General features: G+C 45.5%; 1 protein-coding gene across 10 annotated transcripts in view; it reads left to right on the forward strand.

Moving 5' to 3' along the window:
- The window catches only part of plppr1 (phospholipid phosphatase related 1), a 153201-nt gene that overhangs the window by 48715 nt on the left and 86416 nt on the right, over positions 1-18070 (forward strand). For all 10 annotated transcript variants that reach the window (XM_080188460.1, XM_080188459.1, XM_080188463.1 and 7 more), the window contains exon 2: positions 4155-4274. In XM_080188460.1, the coding sequence (XP_080044586.1) occupies positions 4209-4274 (66 nt within the window). In that variant the 5' untranslated portion in view covers positions 4155-4208. The remainder of the gene's footprint in view (positions 1-4154; positions 4275-18070) is intronic.

Below are 18070 nucleotides of genomic sequence, written 5' to 3' on the forward strand. Positions count from 1 at the left end.
ACCACGGCTAATTCACCTAACGTACACATCTTTGAGCACTTAAGGGGCAATTTAACGTGGCCAATCCACCGAACGTACCTATCTTTGAGCACTTAAAGGGCAATTTAGCATGGCCAATCCATCTAACATGAGCATCTTTAGATGCTCAATGTGTAATATAGCATGACCAATCCACCTAACCTACACATCTTTGGACACTCAGGGGCAATTTAGCATAGCCAATCCACCTAACCTGAATATCTTTGGACACTTGGGGGCAATTTAGCATAGCCAATCCACCTAACCTGCATGTCTTTGGACACTTGGGGGCAATTTGGCATAGCCAATCCATCTAACCTACGCATCTTTGGATACTCAGGGGCAATTTAGCATGGCCAATCACCTAGCCTGCACATCTTTTGGACTGAGAGAAAACACGAACACCCAGAGGAAACTCACATAGACATGGGGAAAATGTGCAAACTCTACGCAGATAGTCACCCGAGACCAGAATCAAATCCTCATCCTTGGCGTTGTTAGGGTGGCACAGTGCTTAGCACTGCTGCCTTAATCAGGTCCCATTCTGATCAGCGGGGCAAGGCAAAATAACTTGTGTAAATAGAGTTGACCTACATTCGTTCCTCTGCTAGTTTCTTGAGTGACTTAAGAAAATGTGGTGCCCCTTCCCAGAACATTCAATATTGGGGAATTCCACATTGTGACAATTTCAAATTAGAACATAAGCCCGGGGAGATGTTAGAATTGAACATTATCGGTTTCAGCACATTAGGAAATTAATTGATCTGGGTGAAATTTTAGATTTTAATAAATTGCTTTATTTGAGAGATGCTGCTTGGTGATGGGATGTGTTAATCGTACCCTGGATCACTTTAAGAATGGGCCACTCTGGAACACCTTTTGTGTATTCAGATAGTTAATTGCTCAGTTGATACAGCGACAGGGAGACGAGCAGGCAGTATAGGTCTGTAAGAGGAAAATACCTTCAACACTTGCACCTCTTGTGCCGTCCTTTAGTATGTATTTAAAGGACACTTAAAGTCCAGGTAGTTGCTGCCTTAATGCAGTGAGTTCTATTGCATTGCACCCCCCACAGCTTTCAATCAAACATTGGTGTTGGGTCACTGTATGAATTGGCACGAATGTCACGTCCTTTTTTTTTGACGATTACGCGAAAAGTTTAGCCACCGTGGAGCGTGTGTTTGCTTTAGTTCACTCCTAGTTCACTTCCAAGAATAACACGTGTTATAAATCCCTGTTCCCATCTCTTCCACTTCATTGGGCTTTCCCCAGCAGACTGCTTGAGATTACTTTTGTCGGATAGCCCGTGCTTGTGTACGATCAGAGGACAATACCCGATGGAAGCTCGGTTTAAAAAAAAATGGACGTTTCCTCATTATACAAATTTAAACAGAGCCAGGGTTAAAATGCGCAAATTTTGATCTGTGTAGCATTTCGCTGAATTTAGTCACCAGAGGAAATAAATTTCAAGATAGTGGCGGGCAGGGGGTCCGTTTACACTTTCATAAGAAATATGGGCGACACGGTGGCGCAGTGGTTAGCGCTGCTGCCTCACAGCGCCAGGGACCTGCGTTCAATTCCAGCCTCGGGTGACTGTGCGGAGTCTGCACTTTCTCCTTGTGTTTGTGTGGGTTTCCTCCGGCTGCTCCAGTTTCCTCCCACAGATGTGTGGGCTAGCTGAATTGGCCATGCTAAAATTGCCCCTTAGTGTCAGGGGGATCAACAGGGTAAGTACATGGCAGCTATGGGGATAGGGCCAGGGTAGGATTGTTGATGGTGCAGGCTCAATGGGCCAAATGGTTTTCTATTCTATGATTGTGGATTCTATTTTAGAGTGCTCTGGTTTCTCTATAAGGGAGACAAAATTATGACTACACATGATCATGTGGCAGCTGTCCAGATGCTGTCATCCTTGATTACAGGAGAATTGGGGCGTAGGAAACTTAGGGGTGATCTTATAGAGGTCTATAAAATAGAGGAGCATATGTTTAAGGTGAGAGGGGAGAGATACAAAAGGACCAGAGGGGCAATTTATTCACAAAGAGGGTGATGAGTGTCTGGAACAAGCTGCCACAGGTAGTAGTAGAGGTGGGGTACAATTTTGTCTTTTAAAAAGCATTTAGACAGTTACATGGCTAAGATGGGTATAGAGGGATGTGGGCCAAATGTGGGCAATTGGGACTAGCTTAGGAGTTTAAAAAAAGAGGCGACTTGGACAAATTGGACGGAAGGGCCTGGTTCCATGCTGTAAACCTCTATGATTCTACAAGAAGAAGTCATTCATTTTTCTTTCAAAGGGTAAACCCACTCCCTTACTTTAGGAAAACATGTCAGTGGGGTATAAAAATGTAGCCCTCTAATTTATTTAATCAGTCAATGTTATCATAGAATCTTTACAGTGCAGAAAGAGGCCATTTGGCCCATCAAGTCTGAACTGACAACAATGTTGCCCCCATTTGAAAGGCTGTGAATAGGAAATCATGATATTTTACTGAATGTTGCCAACTTCAGTTCAACTCCAGTGATACTTTTGAAATGAGAGACCTTTAACTGTTCCTGTATCGGTTTCAAACCATCGAGGTTTATTTTATAAGTAAATTTATTTTTGTTCATTCTTATTTTTGTGTTAATTTTATTTAAATTTGATTGGTTCACCTCTCAATGTGGCCCAGTAGTTAGCACTGCTGTCTCACAGCGCCAGGCACCCAGGTTCGGTTCTGGTCTTAGGTGACTGCGCGGAGTTTGCATGTTCTCCCCGTGTCTGCATGGGTTTAGAATCATCAAATTCCTACAGTGCAGAAGGAGGCCATTTGGCCCATCAGAGCTGGACCTACAACAATCCCACCCAGGCCTTATCCCCTTAACCCCACACATTTACCCTCCTAGTCTCCCTGACACTAAGGGACGATTTAGCATGGCCAATCCACCTAACCCGTACATCTTTGGAGATTTCCTCATGGTTTCCTCCCATGGTCCAAAGATGTGGAGGTGAAGTGGATTGGTAAATTCCTGGGATTATGGGGATAGGATGGTGAGGGGAATGGAGTGGGGGAGGGAGGGACTTGGGTGAGATACTCTTCTGGAGAGTCAGGGTAGACATGTTTTCTACACTGTTGGGATTCTTGGTTATTACTGAGGAGACCATATACCAACTAACACAAGGCTAATATGTGACTACATGTGCCTAAATGTCACTCCAGAGCCACAGCAATGTGGTTGACCCTCAATTGCCCTTCGGCAACCAGGAATGGGCAATGAATGATGGCCAGCCAGTGTCAGCCACAAATAAATTTTCAAAAATGATGAATTTATAAGCAAAGTAGCGAGTGAGAAGTTAAAGTGTGTGTCGATAGAATGAAAACAAAAAGGAAAGGCTTGTTCTACAGTGCTTTGCATAACCTCAGGATGTCCCAAGGCATTTTATACCCAATGATGTACCTTTGCTGTGTAGCCATATTTGACGTGTCGTAACGTAGCAAAGGTTGTAGCCAGTTTGCACACAGCAAGGTTCCACACTCAGCAATGTGACCATGACTGGATAATCTGTTATAGTGATTAGCTGGGGCGGGGGTGGGAGCGAGGCTGGGGCTGGGGTTGGGTGCATTGAGGCAGGAGGTGGGAAAGACCAAAAGACATAGGAGCAGAATTAGGCCCATCAAGTCTGCTCTCCGCCATTCAATCATGGCTGATAAGGAGGGGGGTCTCTCTTGTCCTCCTTCAAAATAGTGCCATGGGATCTATTACACCCACCTGAACAAGCAGAAGGGGCCTTCGCTTCTGGTCTTATCTGAAAGGTAGCACTGCTGACAGTGCAGAACTCCCTCAGTACTGCAGCCTTGACCTTTGCACTCAAATCCTGCAGTGGGACTTGAATCACCAACTGGATGGCACCCATTGAGCCCACAGCTGAGAGACAGCAGGATGGAAGGTGGCTCACGTGTAAACACTAGCATGGACTAGTTGGACTGAAGGGCCTGTTTCTGTGCTGGAAACTATGCTATTCTATGCAATTGGAAATCTGGGGCATGCTTTGCACAAAGCCAAATATGTTGTGTTTGGTTTGCACGAGTGTGGGGTGAATTGAATTAAAATTACCAGTATAATGGAGCAGTTAAAATGCTAATACTGATTTGCAGGTGTGGAAGTCTGTGAAACTCAGCTCTCTCCCAAGACTGATCTGATGACTCATAATGGCGACGGAAGTGAACACTATTCAGCGGAGTTATTCCATTATTCCATGCTTCATATTTGTAGAGGTAAGGAGTGAGGGGAAGAGAGACTACGCAGACATGGGAATTTAAATGCCTGTCTTTCTCTTTCATGTTTCTCTGGTTCAGAACAGCTGGGAGCGCATGACTCACTCTCGGTGCGATTCGAGCAAAATGTGAATTGAGGAACTAAAAACAGAAAATGCTGGAAATGCTCAGGAAGCAGCTTTGAAGAGAGAGAGTGAAAGGTCATACGTTGATGACCTTTTGGCTGGCAGGGGAGATGCTGGGAGAATGTTGCCCCCTGAGCTGGGAACACATGGGGTGGGATCTCCCAGCCCCGCTCACCCCCGAAACAGTAAAATCCCACCCCCAGTCAACGGATCTTTCCATGGTCTGCCCCTTGCCTGCTCCGATTCCTGTGGCTGGCAGGACGGTAAAATTCCGGCCATCGTCACATCGGATTTTCACAGTGACTTCATTGCAATGTTAATGTCAGCCTACTTGCGACACTGATAAATAAATTTAAATTTAAACTGAGGGATCAGCCATTTCCGACTGAATGTCTTCACTTGTGAATCTCCGGAAGCCTCAACCCCCCAGAGAGAGCTGTTGGATGTTCTGCCGGTGATTGTGTGCAAGGCAGAGATCGATGGATCTTTGGACACCAGAGGAATTAAGAGATATGGGGGAGAGGGCGGGAATGTGGTGTCGGCACGGAAAATCACAGAATGGCGGAGCAAGGCTCAAACAGCCGGCCCCAGCTCACTCCACTCATCGTCGGGTGTTCGTTGACGCTCTCTGACCTGCTCCGTATTTCCAGCATTTTCTCTCTTTATCTCTGATTCCCAGCATCAACAGTAACTTAACTTTAAATGAGCGAATGGAGGAAGAAGGGGAGATTTAAGAGAAAAATTGCAAGCGACTAAATTTCTGTTCAGATGCGGCTGGAAGTGTATGTGCAAGTGAACCATAACTGCGTCAGGAGTGTCTTCAGAGCCTGTGGAACCTCATCAGGTTCAGTCTAGAGACTGGTAAAGTGGGAAGAAATGGGGCCAGTTTATGCTGGGCAATTAATACTGAAAAATGTTTATTTATTACTCACAAGTAGGCTTACATTAACACTGCAATGAAGTTACTGTGAAATTCCCTTAGTTGCCACATTCCAGTGCCTGCTTGGGTCAATGCACCTAACCAGCACATCTTTCCGATTGTGGGAGAAAACCCACACAGACACAGGGGGAACGTGCAGACTCCACTCAGACAGTGACCCAAGCTGGGAATCGAACCTGGGTTGCTGGCGCTGTGAGGCACCAATGCTAACTATTGTGCCACCGTGCCGTTCCAATATATTTGAAGAAATTGTTTCAGAAACATCTGACCCACCACAATATTGAGAAAGTGACCATAATACAGGTTAATACAATTGTACAATGTATTTTAATGTTGTTTTAAAACATGGTTAGGTTTTATTTAGCCTTTTCCGTACCTACCCATGGGAGTTTTGTCAATGGAAGGCAATTATACCTCATTGGCGAGATGGAATGCCCAAGATGGGAGCTGAAAGAGATGTAGGAGTGTTAGTTGACTCATGAGATGAAGCATTTAACAAAGTAAATGTGTTGCGTGTTGTAATGCCCTTGAACCATTCTGAAGTTGCTCAAGAACATCATATGTACTTTCCTCTTTGGTTGCTCATAAGGACATTCCATTTTCCATTTCAATGAACAATACAATCAGGGAAAAGGATACATGAGGTGGTTCACCATTGTTTTTCTCATGCTGATTTTTATCAGTGTTACAAGTAGGCTTACATTCACACTGCGATGAAGTTGCTGCGAAAATCCCCTCGTTGCTACACTCCGGCGCCTGTTCGGGTACACTGAGGAAGAATTTAGCACGGCCAGTGCACCTAACCAGCACATCTTTCGGTCTGTGGGAGGAAACTGGGGCACCCGGAGAAAACTCGTGCAGACGCGGGGAGAATGTGCAGTCTTTGCACAGTGACCCAAGCCAGGAATTGAACCCAGGTCCCTGGTACTGTGAGGCAGCAGTGCTAACCATTGTGACAACGTGCCACCGTGTGTGCTTAAAGGTGCTGGTAGGGGGGGTGTGATCCTCCCCTGCTGACTTGCTGCACCCGTGTGGCACATTTAGTTTGCGTCTTTCAGAAGAGGCAGCAAACCCCTGTGTCTCCTCAGTTGGACGTTAAAGATGATACGGGACTGTGTAGACAATGAAAAGAAACGTAATCTTTGATTTCCGAGGAGCAAAATGCTCCCAAATAAAACCACAGCCATCTTCTTCTTGGGTTTACTCTCAGGAATTGAGGCAATAATGTCCACAGATTGCAAAATAGCCCTGGAGGCTCTCTGGAGGAGGCTCTCAAAGAGAATTTCAGGGGGGGTAATGATTGACAGAACAACTTCCGATAGGGGATCCTCAGGAGCGTGGACCTTGCAGCGATCCAGGATTAGAGAAAATGAAGCTTGGGGTTCTGCAGGTTGGGAAAGGGGTGAGGCCAATGCTAGAATCCAGGCAGAGGACAGGTTTGGAGGCCTGCTGTCCTACAGGAATGGTACAGAACACCCTGAAATCGCTGAACTGTGACTTGGAGGCCATTGCTTGCCTGGCTGAATATTGAGGCAGACCAAGCTGGGATGCTCATTACCCACACAGAGTGTGATAATGAAGGACAGCCCTCAGAAAGCAACCACGCTGGCCTTATTTTTAAATTCATTCTTTTACGGGATGTGGGTGTCGCTGGCTGGGCCAGCTACCCTATCCCTAATTCCCCTTGAACTGAGTGGCTTTATAGACCACTTCGGGGGCAATTACAAGTCAACCACATGGCTCTGGAGTCACAGGTAGGCCAGACTAGGTAAGGAAGGCAGATTTCTTTCCCCAGAGGGTCCGATGGGTTTTTGCAGCAATCTATTTATTTATTAGTCGCAAGTATGCTCACATTAACACTGCAATGAAGTTATAGTAAAAATTCCCTAGTCGGCACACGCTGGGTACACTGAATTTAGCATGGCCAATGCACCTAACCTTTTGGAGGAATCCAGAGCAGCTGGAGGAAACCCATGCAGACACAGGGAGAATGTCCCCGGAGCATCAGCCTCTGAGTTATTAACCCAGTAACAATACCACTGGGCCACGGTCTTCCCGAAGCTAGGCTGAGGGACATTATTGAGAAATGGATAGTGCAATGCGATTGACTTTGCCCTCGCCTTTCGCAGACATTTCAGATCCAGTTTTCTTACTCTGCTGTTAGTAAAGGCCCCCTCTTGCCTTAATCCAAACACTCCAAATCTAATCTCTAGTAGATACACAACTTTATAAAATCGTACACTGTAGTTGTAGGCCATTGGCCCATTTTATCTGTGCTGGCTCTTTCTAAAATCGTACACTGTATTTGTAGGCTGTTTGGCCCATTGTATCTGAGCTGACTCCTTCTAAAACCGTACACTGGAATTGTAGGCCATTTGGCCCATTGTATCTGTGCTGGCTCTTTCTAAAACCGTACACTGTAGTTATAGGCCGTTTGGCCCATTGTATCTGTGCTGGCTCTTTCTAAAACTGTACACTGTAGTTGTAGGCCATTTGGCCCATTGTATCTGTGCTGGCTCCTTCTAAAACAGTACACTGTAGTTGTAGGCCATTTGGCCCATTATATACTTGCTGGCTCTTTGAAAGAGTGATCCAACAGTTTCCCCATACCCTTGAAAGTCTAATTCCCCTTTCAATTATGTTCAATTCCATTTCCACTTGAAAGTCAATATTGAACGTGCTTTTACCACCCCCTCAGGCAGCGCATTCTGAATCACAACAATCCATCTCCCGCTAGTGCGATGACCAATTATTTGAATTCTGTGTCCTTTGGTTGCCAGTGGAAAGTTTCTCCTCCACTTACTCAATCCTTCATGATTTGAAACAGCTCTCTGAATTCCCCTGCTCACCTTCTCTGCTCTGAGGAGAACAATCATAGATTTGTATAGTGCAGAAGAGGCCCTTCGGCCCATCGAGTCTGCACCAATGCATGAAAGGCCCTGGCCTGCCCACCTAATCCCACTTGCCAGCACTTAGCCCATTGCCTTGAATGTTATGGTGTGCCAAGTACTCATCCAGGTACTTTTTAAAGGATGTGAGGCATCCCGCCTCCACCTCCCTCACGGGCAACGCATTCCAGACCATCTCCACCCTCCAGTTCCAAGGGGGTGATCTTACCCAAAGAAATGAGCATGAAAGCAAGATATTTTCAGATCTTTTCTTTTAACAATGAAGCCACAAATGAAATCTTACACCCTAATCACGCCAAGTAACTGAAGTCCTGGTACTATTCCAGTAAATCTCTGGAGTCTTGCCAAGGATCTGATGTCTTTCACAAAGTGTGGTGCACACAACTGGACACAATACTCCAACTGATCTTGACTTACATCAATTGTCAAGAATGATTTCTTTCCATTGGGCACTGTTTAGTAGTTACGTTTATTGCCCATTAGGCTGTTGTACGGGCTTTGTCCATTTGTGTTTGATATGAATGGAGGACAACTCGTCCCCTGTGTGGCATTCCCTCCATAAACACGTTTATTGTTAACTTGGTAAATCGATACCATAATCAGATGTAGCGTTGTTTTAATTTCACAATTTCGGGATCAGTAAGCAAGTCGGGCACAGGAGCTAACTATTTAGCCCCTTGATTAGATTCGACTAGACCGATGTTGTCCAGTAGGACTTTAATGTTTGCCAAACTTGTGTCACTCAGGCCTCCATGGAGGAGCCGATGGCCTGGTGGTATTATCACTAGACTATTAATCCAGAAACTCGGCTAACGTTTCGGGGATCCGGGTTCAAATCTCGCCCTGGCAGATGGTGGAATTTGAACTAAAAAATATATATTTGGAATTAAGAATCTACTGATGACCATGAAACAATTGTTGTAAAAGCCATCTGGTTCACTTCTGTCGTTTAGGGAAGGAAATCTGCCATCCTTGCTTGGTCTGGCCTACACGTGACTCCAGAACCACAGCAATGTGGCTGACTCTCACCTGCCCTGGGGCAATAAATGCCCAGCCAGCGACGCCCATGTCCCACATATGAATAAAAAATGTTATGCTCCACTATTCTATACATGCAAGCAATTCTTTTGATAGAACTTTCCCAACTTGTGGTCTCCAGCACAGAGAAGGACAAGGGGGGCAGCAGATGCATGGGCAAACACCACCACCTTCAAGTCATCCACCATCCCGACTTGGAAATATATCAGCCGTTCCTTCACTGTGGCTGGGTCAAAATCCTGGAGCTCCCTCCCTAACTGCACTGGGGGTGTACCTACACCATGCGGGCTACAGCGGTTCAAGTAAGCGGCTCACCCCACCACCTTCTCAAGGGCAATTAGGGCTGGGCGATGTGACCTGACCAGCAACAGTCACATCCCAGGAAAGAATTAAAAAAAAACTTTGCAGCATTACATAAAATATATGCGAAGGATCAGGTGAATCTTGTTAACACGATGCACAAGGACAGGACGATTGGTGAACTATAACAACCACACTGTGACAGCAGCTCTGTCAAAGATTATTTTTAACAGAGGTTGTGGTGCCTCGGTGAAACATATACTTAACAAGCTTTCATTTCCTTCACCTCTTTACCACTTACCTTACTGGAGTTAAGCTACAGGTTTCTAATATTAAGGATTATTTCTTCTGCAGATTTTTTTGTTTGCTTTGGATAAGGACGTGGATTATGTCAGGCAGAGTTTAGAACCATGTCCTTAGAGGAACAGGCTGCCGCAGGATCCTAATGTCCATCGGAATAAAACCTCTCACTTGATGAAAAGCATCATGGCCGTGGCCCTTTTCCCCAATGTTTATTTATTAGTATCAGGGTTCGCAGTGGCACAGTGGTATTGTTATTGTGCTTGTAATTCACAGACCCAGGGCAATGCTGTGGGAATTTGGGTTCGAATCCCACCACACTAGTCGATGAAATTTGAATTCAATAAAAAACACCTGGAATTAAGAATCTACTGATGACCATGAAACCATTGTCGGTTATTGTAAAAACCCATCCAGTTCACTAATGTCCTTCAGGGAAGGAAATCTGCTGACCTTACCTGGTCTGGCCTACATGTGACTCCAGAGCCACAGGGCTGGATGGTGTCCACTCAGAGATGTCCACATCCAATGAATTAAAAAATAAAGTGTCACAAGTAGGCTTACATTAACACTGCGCCTGTTCGGGTACACCGAGGGAGGACTTAGCATGGTCAATGCGCCTAACCAGCACATCTTTCAGAGTGTGGGAGGAAACCCGAGCACATAGAGGAAACCCAATACAGACACAGGGAGAATGCATAGACTCTGCAGACACAGTGACTCAAGCTGGGAATCTGTGAGGCAGCAGTGCTAACCACTGTGCCACCCACTGTGGCGAGTGTACTGGGTAACACTGAATTAGATCACGGCTGATAGATAACCTAAGTCCACCCACCCATCACTGCTCCATATTGATACCCCTACAAGACAAAAATCAATTGATATCATTAGGATTAAATGTTTCCATTATCCCCGGCATTCAGAGAAAGTTCCAGATTCCATTGTCTTTTTCTGCAGGGAAATGTTTCTTGTATTTCAATTCTGAGTCACTGAACTCTCACTTCAAGGTTAGTCCCTCTTGTTCTGAATTCTTCCCAATCAGAACAAACTGTTTGTCTGTATCCGCCCGATCAAAAATCAATATGATGACCTCTATTTGTTTGATCACTACTTACCCTGCGAAGCACGGTGGCACAGTGGGTCAGCACTGCTGCCACACAGCGCCAGGGACCCGGGTTCACTTCCCGGCTTGGATCACTGTCTGTGTGGAGTCTGCATATTCTGCGTGGGTTTCCTCTGGGTGCTCCGGTTTCCTCCCACAGCCTGAATGATGTGCTGGTTAGGTGCATTGACCATGATAAGTTCTCCCTCAGTGTACCCAAACAGGTTTCAGAGTGTGGCGACTAGGGGATTTCCACAGTAACTTCATTGCAGTGTTAATATAAACCCAGTTGTGACACTAATAAATAAACTTTTAAACTTTACACATTGTGCTACTCTATAAAACACTTTGGTGAATCTACATTCTAACCCTTCCCAAAGCCAATTTATGCATTGTGAGATGCAGTGCCCGGAATGACTTTAATCAGGCAATTGAGGCAGGCCTGTCCGAATATGAACTCCCTGATTAAGGGCCAAATTGATGGGAGTCTCTTGCTTTGTACCTAACCAGTTGTGTGAGTTCCTCTGGGACTCTGAGTGTAGACTGCTCACTGAATGCTCTCTGTATGCTGCTGTCAGACTTGTAAATGAAGGGATTTTGGTGAAGGGATTTCTGCCTCTGATTTCAACACCCAAAACTGCAAGTGGGCTTTGTGTAAATGACACATCACTTCCTTCCCTTCAGCTCCTAGCCCTTTGGCCAACTCTTATTAACCTTTCTGGTTACTGTTTGTACCTCTGCACTAGCTTTTAGTGATCTGTGTAGAGGGACAGCTAAGTCCTGTAGTCTTTAGTTTCTCACCATTAAAGCCATAAGAAATAGCGGCAAGAGTAGGCCATTCAGCCCCTCTAATTTAATAAGAACGTAGCGAATCTCCAACTCAACTGCACAGTCCTGTACTAATCCCCGTAAGCATGGACTCCCTCAGAGTCTGAAATCTACCAAATCCCAATCATTGCTAGATATTTATTCTTTATTAATGAGCTATCCTGATCTGTCTTTCTCAGTGGTTGACCTAACACGTCCCCACATTGAACCCCTTTGGTCAGTGTTCTGTCCACCCTGCACCTCATTGGTCAGTGTTCTGTCCACCCTGCACCTCATTGGTCAGTGTTCTGTCCACCCTGCACCTCATTGGTCAGTGTTCTGTCCACCCTGCACCTCATTGGTCAGTGTTCTGTCCACCCTGCACCTCATTGGTCAGTGTTCTGTCCACCCTGCACCTCATTGGTCAGTGTTCTGTCCACCCTGCACCTCATTGGTCATTGCTCTGCCCACTCACTAACCGAATTTGTCTCGACATTCTGAAACTGCGAGCTTCCATCAGCGCTATCACACCAAAGCTACAAGATTCTGAGGGCAGGATAGATGCTCAGAGGCTCTGGGACTCGGGGGTTCAGTTTAAAGATAAGGGGACTGGGTTTTCTGGCCACTGTCGACCTGAGACTGGAAAATCTCACCTGAGTTCGATAGATTTGTGACTGACAAGAGAGTGAAAGGTTACGTGGGATGTGGAAGACAGGAAAGCACGGACCTATGGGCCAAATGGCCTGTCTCTGGGCTGTAAATTCAATGCAAAATATGCCATTAAAAGCTGTAGCTGTAGATTGGATCTCTGGGAGACATGCTCCATCATAGTACAGACCCTCCATCCCAATTCCCAGTCTTCAATTTCCAGTCAGATCTTGTGGCACAGTAGGTAGCACCCCTGCCTCTGAATCAGTAAGCCCTAAGTTCAAATCTGGCTACAGGACCTAATGGCCAAGGAGGGTGTGTTTATAACATAGGTTGAGTGTCAACCTACATAATCCTTCCAATGGCTGGTGGTAAGAGTGAGAGAGATTCCTGGTTAGCCATCCTTGATGTGGAGTTAAGCCCACAGTGAGATCTACCATGGTCATATTGGATAGCAGGCCAGACCCGAGGGATCAAATGGCCCACTTTGGTTGATTTTTTTTTTCTCTGATCATATAAATTTACTTTGTCCTCTTCAAGCTTTGATACACAACTCCTCGCTTCCTTAATCCAGCTAACTGATGACGCTGCTTGTGCGAAAGACCAAAGCTGTAAATACAAGATATGCGCTAATAAATTCAACAGGGGATTCAAGAGACAATGCTTTATCTGGAGGTGGTAACCACAAATAGAGATTGAGGATAGAATATAGAGGGATGTTAGCATAAAGAATTGGAATAATAACGTTACTGGGTCTGAACGCCAGAGGCTTCAACTAATCATAAAATCCCGACAGTGCAGAAAGAGACCATTTGGCCCATTCAGTCTGTACCGACCCTCTTACAGAGCATCTTACCAGGAATACCCCATCCCCGTAACCTTGTGTATTTACCCTATTTATTCCCCTATCCTACACACGTGCAGACTTTACACAGGCAGTCATCCAAGGCTGGAATCGAACATAGAACATTACAGCACAGTACAGGCCCTTCAGCCCTCAATGTTGTGCCGAGCTATGTCCAATCCCGAGATCAAGCTATCCCACTCCCTATAATTCTGGTGTGCTCCATGTGCCTATCCAAGAACCGCTTGAAAGTTCCTTAAGTGTCCGACTCCACTATCACAGCAGGCAGTCTATTCCACACCCCAACCACTCTCTGGGTGAGGAATCTACCTCGGATATCCCTCCTATATCTCCCACCATGAACCTTATAGTTATGCCCCCTAGTAACAGCTACGTCCACCCGAGGAAACAGTCTCTGCGAATCCAGGTCCTTGGCACTGTGAGGCAGTCGTGCTAACCATTGTGCCACTGTGAGTGAATTCAAATCCCACTACAGCAGCTGGAGAAAATCTAGAGTAAATTCATAAACCTGGAATAAATTTCTAGCTTTGGTAATAATAATGATGATGAAAATATCAGCTGCCCTTCAGATGAGGAACCCTGCCATCCTGGTCTGGCCTACCTGGCCTCCACACCCATAGCAATGTAGTTAACTCCCTTCGGAAATGGCCCAGTAAGTCAGCGCAGAAAGATCAAGGCGTGCGTACACCACACAGACTGCTGTGGTTCAAGGTGGCAGCTCACCAGAACCTTCTTGAAACAAACAGCGACAATAATAAGTGCTGTCCTTGCCGCTGACTCACACATCTCAGGAACTAATGGAAAACAAAATGCATTTGAAGGGAAGCTGTGTTAGAAGAGGAATAAAAGTATACGCTGAAAGGGTTGGATGATGTCGGATGGAGGAGGCCCATGTATAGCATGGACCTATTGGGCCAAATGGCCTGTTTCTGGCCTGTAAATTCAATATGCCATTAAAAGCTGTAGCTTTGGATTGGATCTCCGGGAGACGTGCTCCATCATAGTACAGACCCTCCATCCCAATTCCCGGTCTCCAATTTCCCGTCAGGTCTTGTGGCGCAGTAGGTAGCGTCCCTGTCTCTGAACCAGAAGCCCCAGGTTCAAATCCCACCACAGGACCTAATGACCAAGGAAGGTGTGTTCATAACATGGTCAAATGGCTTGAGTGTCAATATATAAATCCTTCCAATGGCTGATGGTAAGAGTGAGAGAGACTCCTGGTCAACCATCCTTGATGTGGAGTGAAGCCCCTGGTGACTGATTAGTGACCTGTTGCAGGAAGTACTTGCTATGGAAACAGATGGAAGTCTGCCTTAGTGTGCCATTAGGTGCGGGAAGAGGGTTGGAATAAATCAAGTCAAGGTGAATCCTTGATCACAGCAATTTAATTTAAGAGAAGGTTTGTTTTAATAAGTGTTTATTTTACTTCTTCATTGGAATTGCCCTGTTGGATGTGATAGGCACAGCTTTGAGTTTTCTAGTGTGGATTCCTTGCTCCTTATCCTGAGTAAAGCATCTTTGATTGAGGTATCCAACTCAGGTCATTGAACTGGGAGCCATTTTGAAACACTGAGATCCACTTCAGTGCAGAGAGTCCAACTCAATGCTAAGATCTCGTTGCTCCCACGCGGGATTTAGTTATGCACAGCTCTCAGCTTTGATTTGTAGCTCCCCTCAATGTAAAACGAGTTTAAGGAGGCCTGTCCAAGTTACCTAATGTAAAGAAATGCCGGTGGACTGACTAACACATTGTTACCTCTGCTTTGAATTGAGTTTAATGAGCACTCGGTGAAGTACAAACTCTCGTTCATCATCTGTGGACCTTAAGAAGTGTCAGGAAAACAGTGCACAAGAACATGCTCCCTTACTCTTTGGCTAAGATGAAATGAGAACATAAGAACATAAGAAATAGGAGCAGGAGTAGGCCATCTAGTCCTTCGAGCCTGCCCCGCCATTCAATAAGATCATGGCTGATCCGTCGTGGCTCAGTTCCACTTTCCCGCCCTCTCCCCATAACCCTTAATCCCCTCTCTTATCAAAAACCCATCAACCCGCGTCTTAAAAATATTTAGCGAGGCAGCCTCCACCACTTCAACGGGCAGAGAATTCCAGAGATTCACCACCCTTTGAGTGAAGAAGTTCCTCCTCAACTCCGTTCTAAACCACCCCCCTTTTATCTTGAGGCTGTGCCCCCTAGTCCTACTGTCATTTTTGAGCGGGAAGAGTCTCTCCACCTCTATCCTATCCATCCCATTCATCATCTTATACGTCTCAATGAGATCTCCCCTCATTCTTCTAAACTCTAACGAGTACAAGCCCAGTTTATTCAGCCTCTCCTCATAGCTCAACCCCCTCAACTCCGGTATCAGCCTAGTAAACCTCCTCTGCACTCCCTCCAAGGCCAAAATATCTTTGCGCAGGTGCGGCGCCCAAAACTGCACACAGTACTCCAGCTGCGGCCTCACCAATGCCCTATACAGCCGCAGCAAGACCTCCCTACTTTTATATTCAATCCCCCTCGCTATGAAGTCCAGCATCCCATTCGCCTTCCTGACCACCTGCTGCACCTGCAAGCTGGGTTTTTGCGACTCATGCACAAGGACCCCGAGGTCCCTAAATAAATGTAATATAAAATGGTAATATAAATATAAATGGTATATAAATGAGGTTAGGATTATATTCATTGGAGATTAGAAGAGTGAGAGGGGATCTCATAGAAACTTATAAAATTCTAACAGAGTTAGACAGGGTAGATTCAGAAAGAATTTTCCCGATGGAGCCCAGAACTAGGGGTCATAGTTTGAGGATAAGGGGCAAACCTTTTAGAACTGAGGTGAGGAGAAATTTTTTTTCACCCAAGGGCTGGTGAGTGTGTGGAGTTCACTCCCACAGAACGTAGTTGAGGCCAAAACATTTTCTGATTGCAAGAAGATATTAGATCTAGCTCTTGGGGCTAAAGGGATAAAGGGATATGGGGGGAAAGGGGGGGGGGACCAGTATTGAATTTGATGATTAGCCATAATCAAAATGAATGCTGGTGCAGGCTCGAAGGGCCAAATGGCCTACTCCTTTGAATTTCTGTTTCTGTAAGCAATCAGATGTAATGCCTTTTCTTGACAGCTTGGATCTAGTTTGTCTTTTTTGTGGGCACTATGAATTGGATTCAATTTGAATTTGAATGGGTTTTTTTTGGAGCGAGCAAGGGGATGGATTAAGGGCTTGCCTTGATCCCTCTGCGCATTGGCTTTGTAACTCTGAGAAAGGAATAAAACAAAAGCAGCTCACTCACTGGGGATTTCAGGGCACCTCCATAGCCCTCTGTAAAAAGCGAGAAGTGCTTTATTCCTTATCCATAATGCAGGGCAGTTTGAACATGAGGAACACTGTTGTTTGAACATGATGTTGATGCCATGGTTTAGTGAGATGCATTCACCCTTATATCAACCTTGTTGTTGCTAAACTGCAGATTTAAGTAAACAGAGAAATTGAAACGTGCTGCAAACTCCTTGAGCTTCAACGTTTTTAGAAAAAGTAGAAGGTGTCTTGCTGAAAAACTGGGCCCTTTTAGCTATCGAACACACACTACCATCGAATCCATGGTCTGTCTCTGAGGCAAGACATTGACTGTTCAAGTCCCTTTCTGGGGTGTAAGTATGTGTTAGAGATTGATAGTTCAAGGGGTACAAATGCACTGTCAAAAGTGCCACCATTTGGAATGAAATCTTGGTTCACTTGCCCTGTTCAGATCATAGAATCCCTACAGTGCAGAAAGAGACCATTCTGTCCATCGAGTGTGCACCGACCACGATCCTACCCAGGGTCTATCCCCATAACCCCAAATATTTACCCTGCTAATCCCCCTGACATTAAGGAGCAAATCAGCAGGGCCAATCTACCTAACCCACACATCGTTGGAGGAAACTGGAGCACTTGGAGGAAACCCATGCAGGCACGGGGAGAATGTCCAAACTCCACACAGACAGTGACCCGAGGCCGGAATTGAACCCAGGTCCCTGGCGCTGTGAGGCAGCAGTGCTAACCACAGTGCCATCGCTCATACTAGATCCTAAAGTTCAGTAGCTTAGGATCTCCTGCAATCCAGATTCAGTTTGTGAGCGGGTTGGGGTTTCATTCACGCCAGCAGTATAATCTGCCCTAAATATAAAACTCTTGAGCGAGCCCCGACTATCAAATCGTTGATGATCATCAAAGGAAGAAGTCTTCATTGATTTGGTGCTTTTCATGACCTCTGAATGTCCCGAAATACTCTGCAGCCAATGAGGCATTTCTGGAGTGGAACCAGCTTTGTAAATGGGGAATATTGTTGAGGAGTTGGGTGTGATTTCCACTTTGGAAATGTGTCATCCATCATGTTTGGTATAAGATGACATTTATGGATCTTTATAAATGAATGGTTGTTGAGCTTTGAATGTTAGCATCGGGCGGCTAAGTATCTATGGAAGGTCTGGTTTTTGAGTCGGACATCTGTACTTTCCTATAAGTTCAAGTCGGCCAAAAGACATTTGCAGCAAATATTGATTTCGGTTTGATCGTAGAGATCTACCAAGTGGCTGCTACAACAGGTCAGTGAATGCACCTCGGTAAACCGTAGCATCAAGATGCTGCTGACACAGGAATGCTGCTCGTGTTCAAGATTTCACACAGATAGGGAATGAAATTCTTTCAGATTTCAAGTTAAAGTTTTAAGGTTTATTTATTAGTGTCACAGGTGGCCATGATGTGGAGATGCCAGCGTTGGACT

Source organism: Carcharhinus amblyrhynchos, chromosome 5 (genome assembly GCF_965287045.1).
Source record: "Carcharhinus amblyrhynchos chromosome 5, sCarAmb.v2.hapA, whole genome shotgun sequence".
In the NCBI taxonomy this organism is placed as follows: domain Eukaryota; kingdom Metazoa; phylum Chordata; class Chondrichthyes; order Carcharhiniformes; family Carcharhinidae; genus Carcharhinus; species Carcharhinus amblyrhynchos.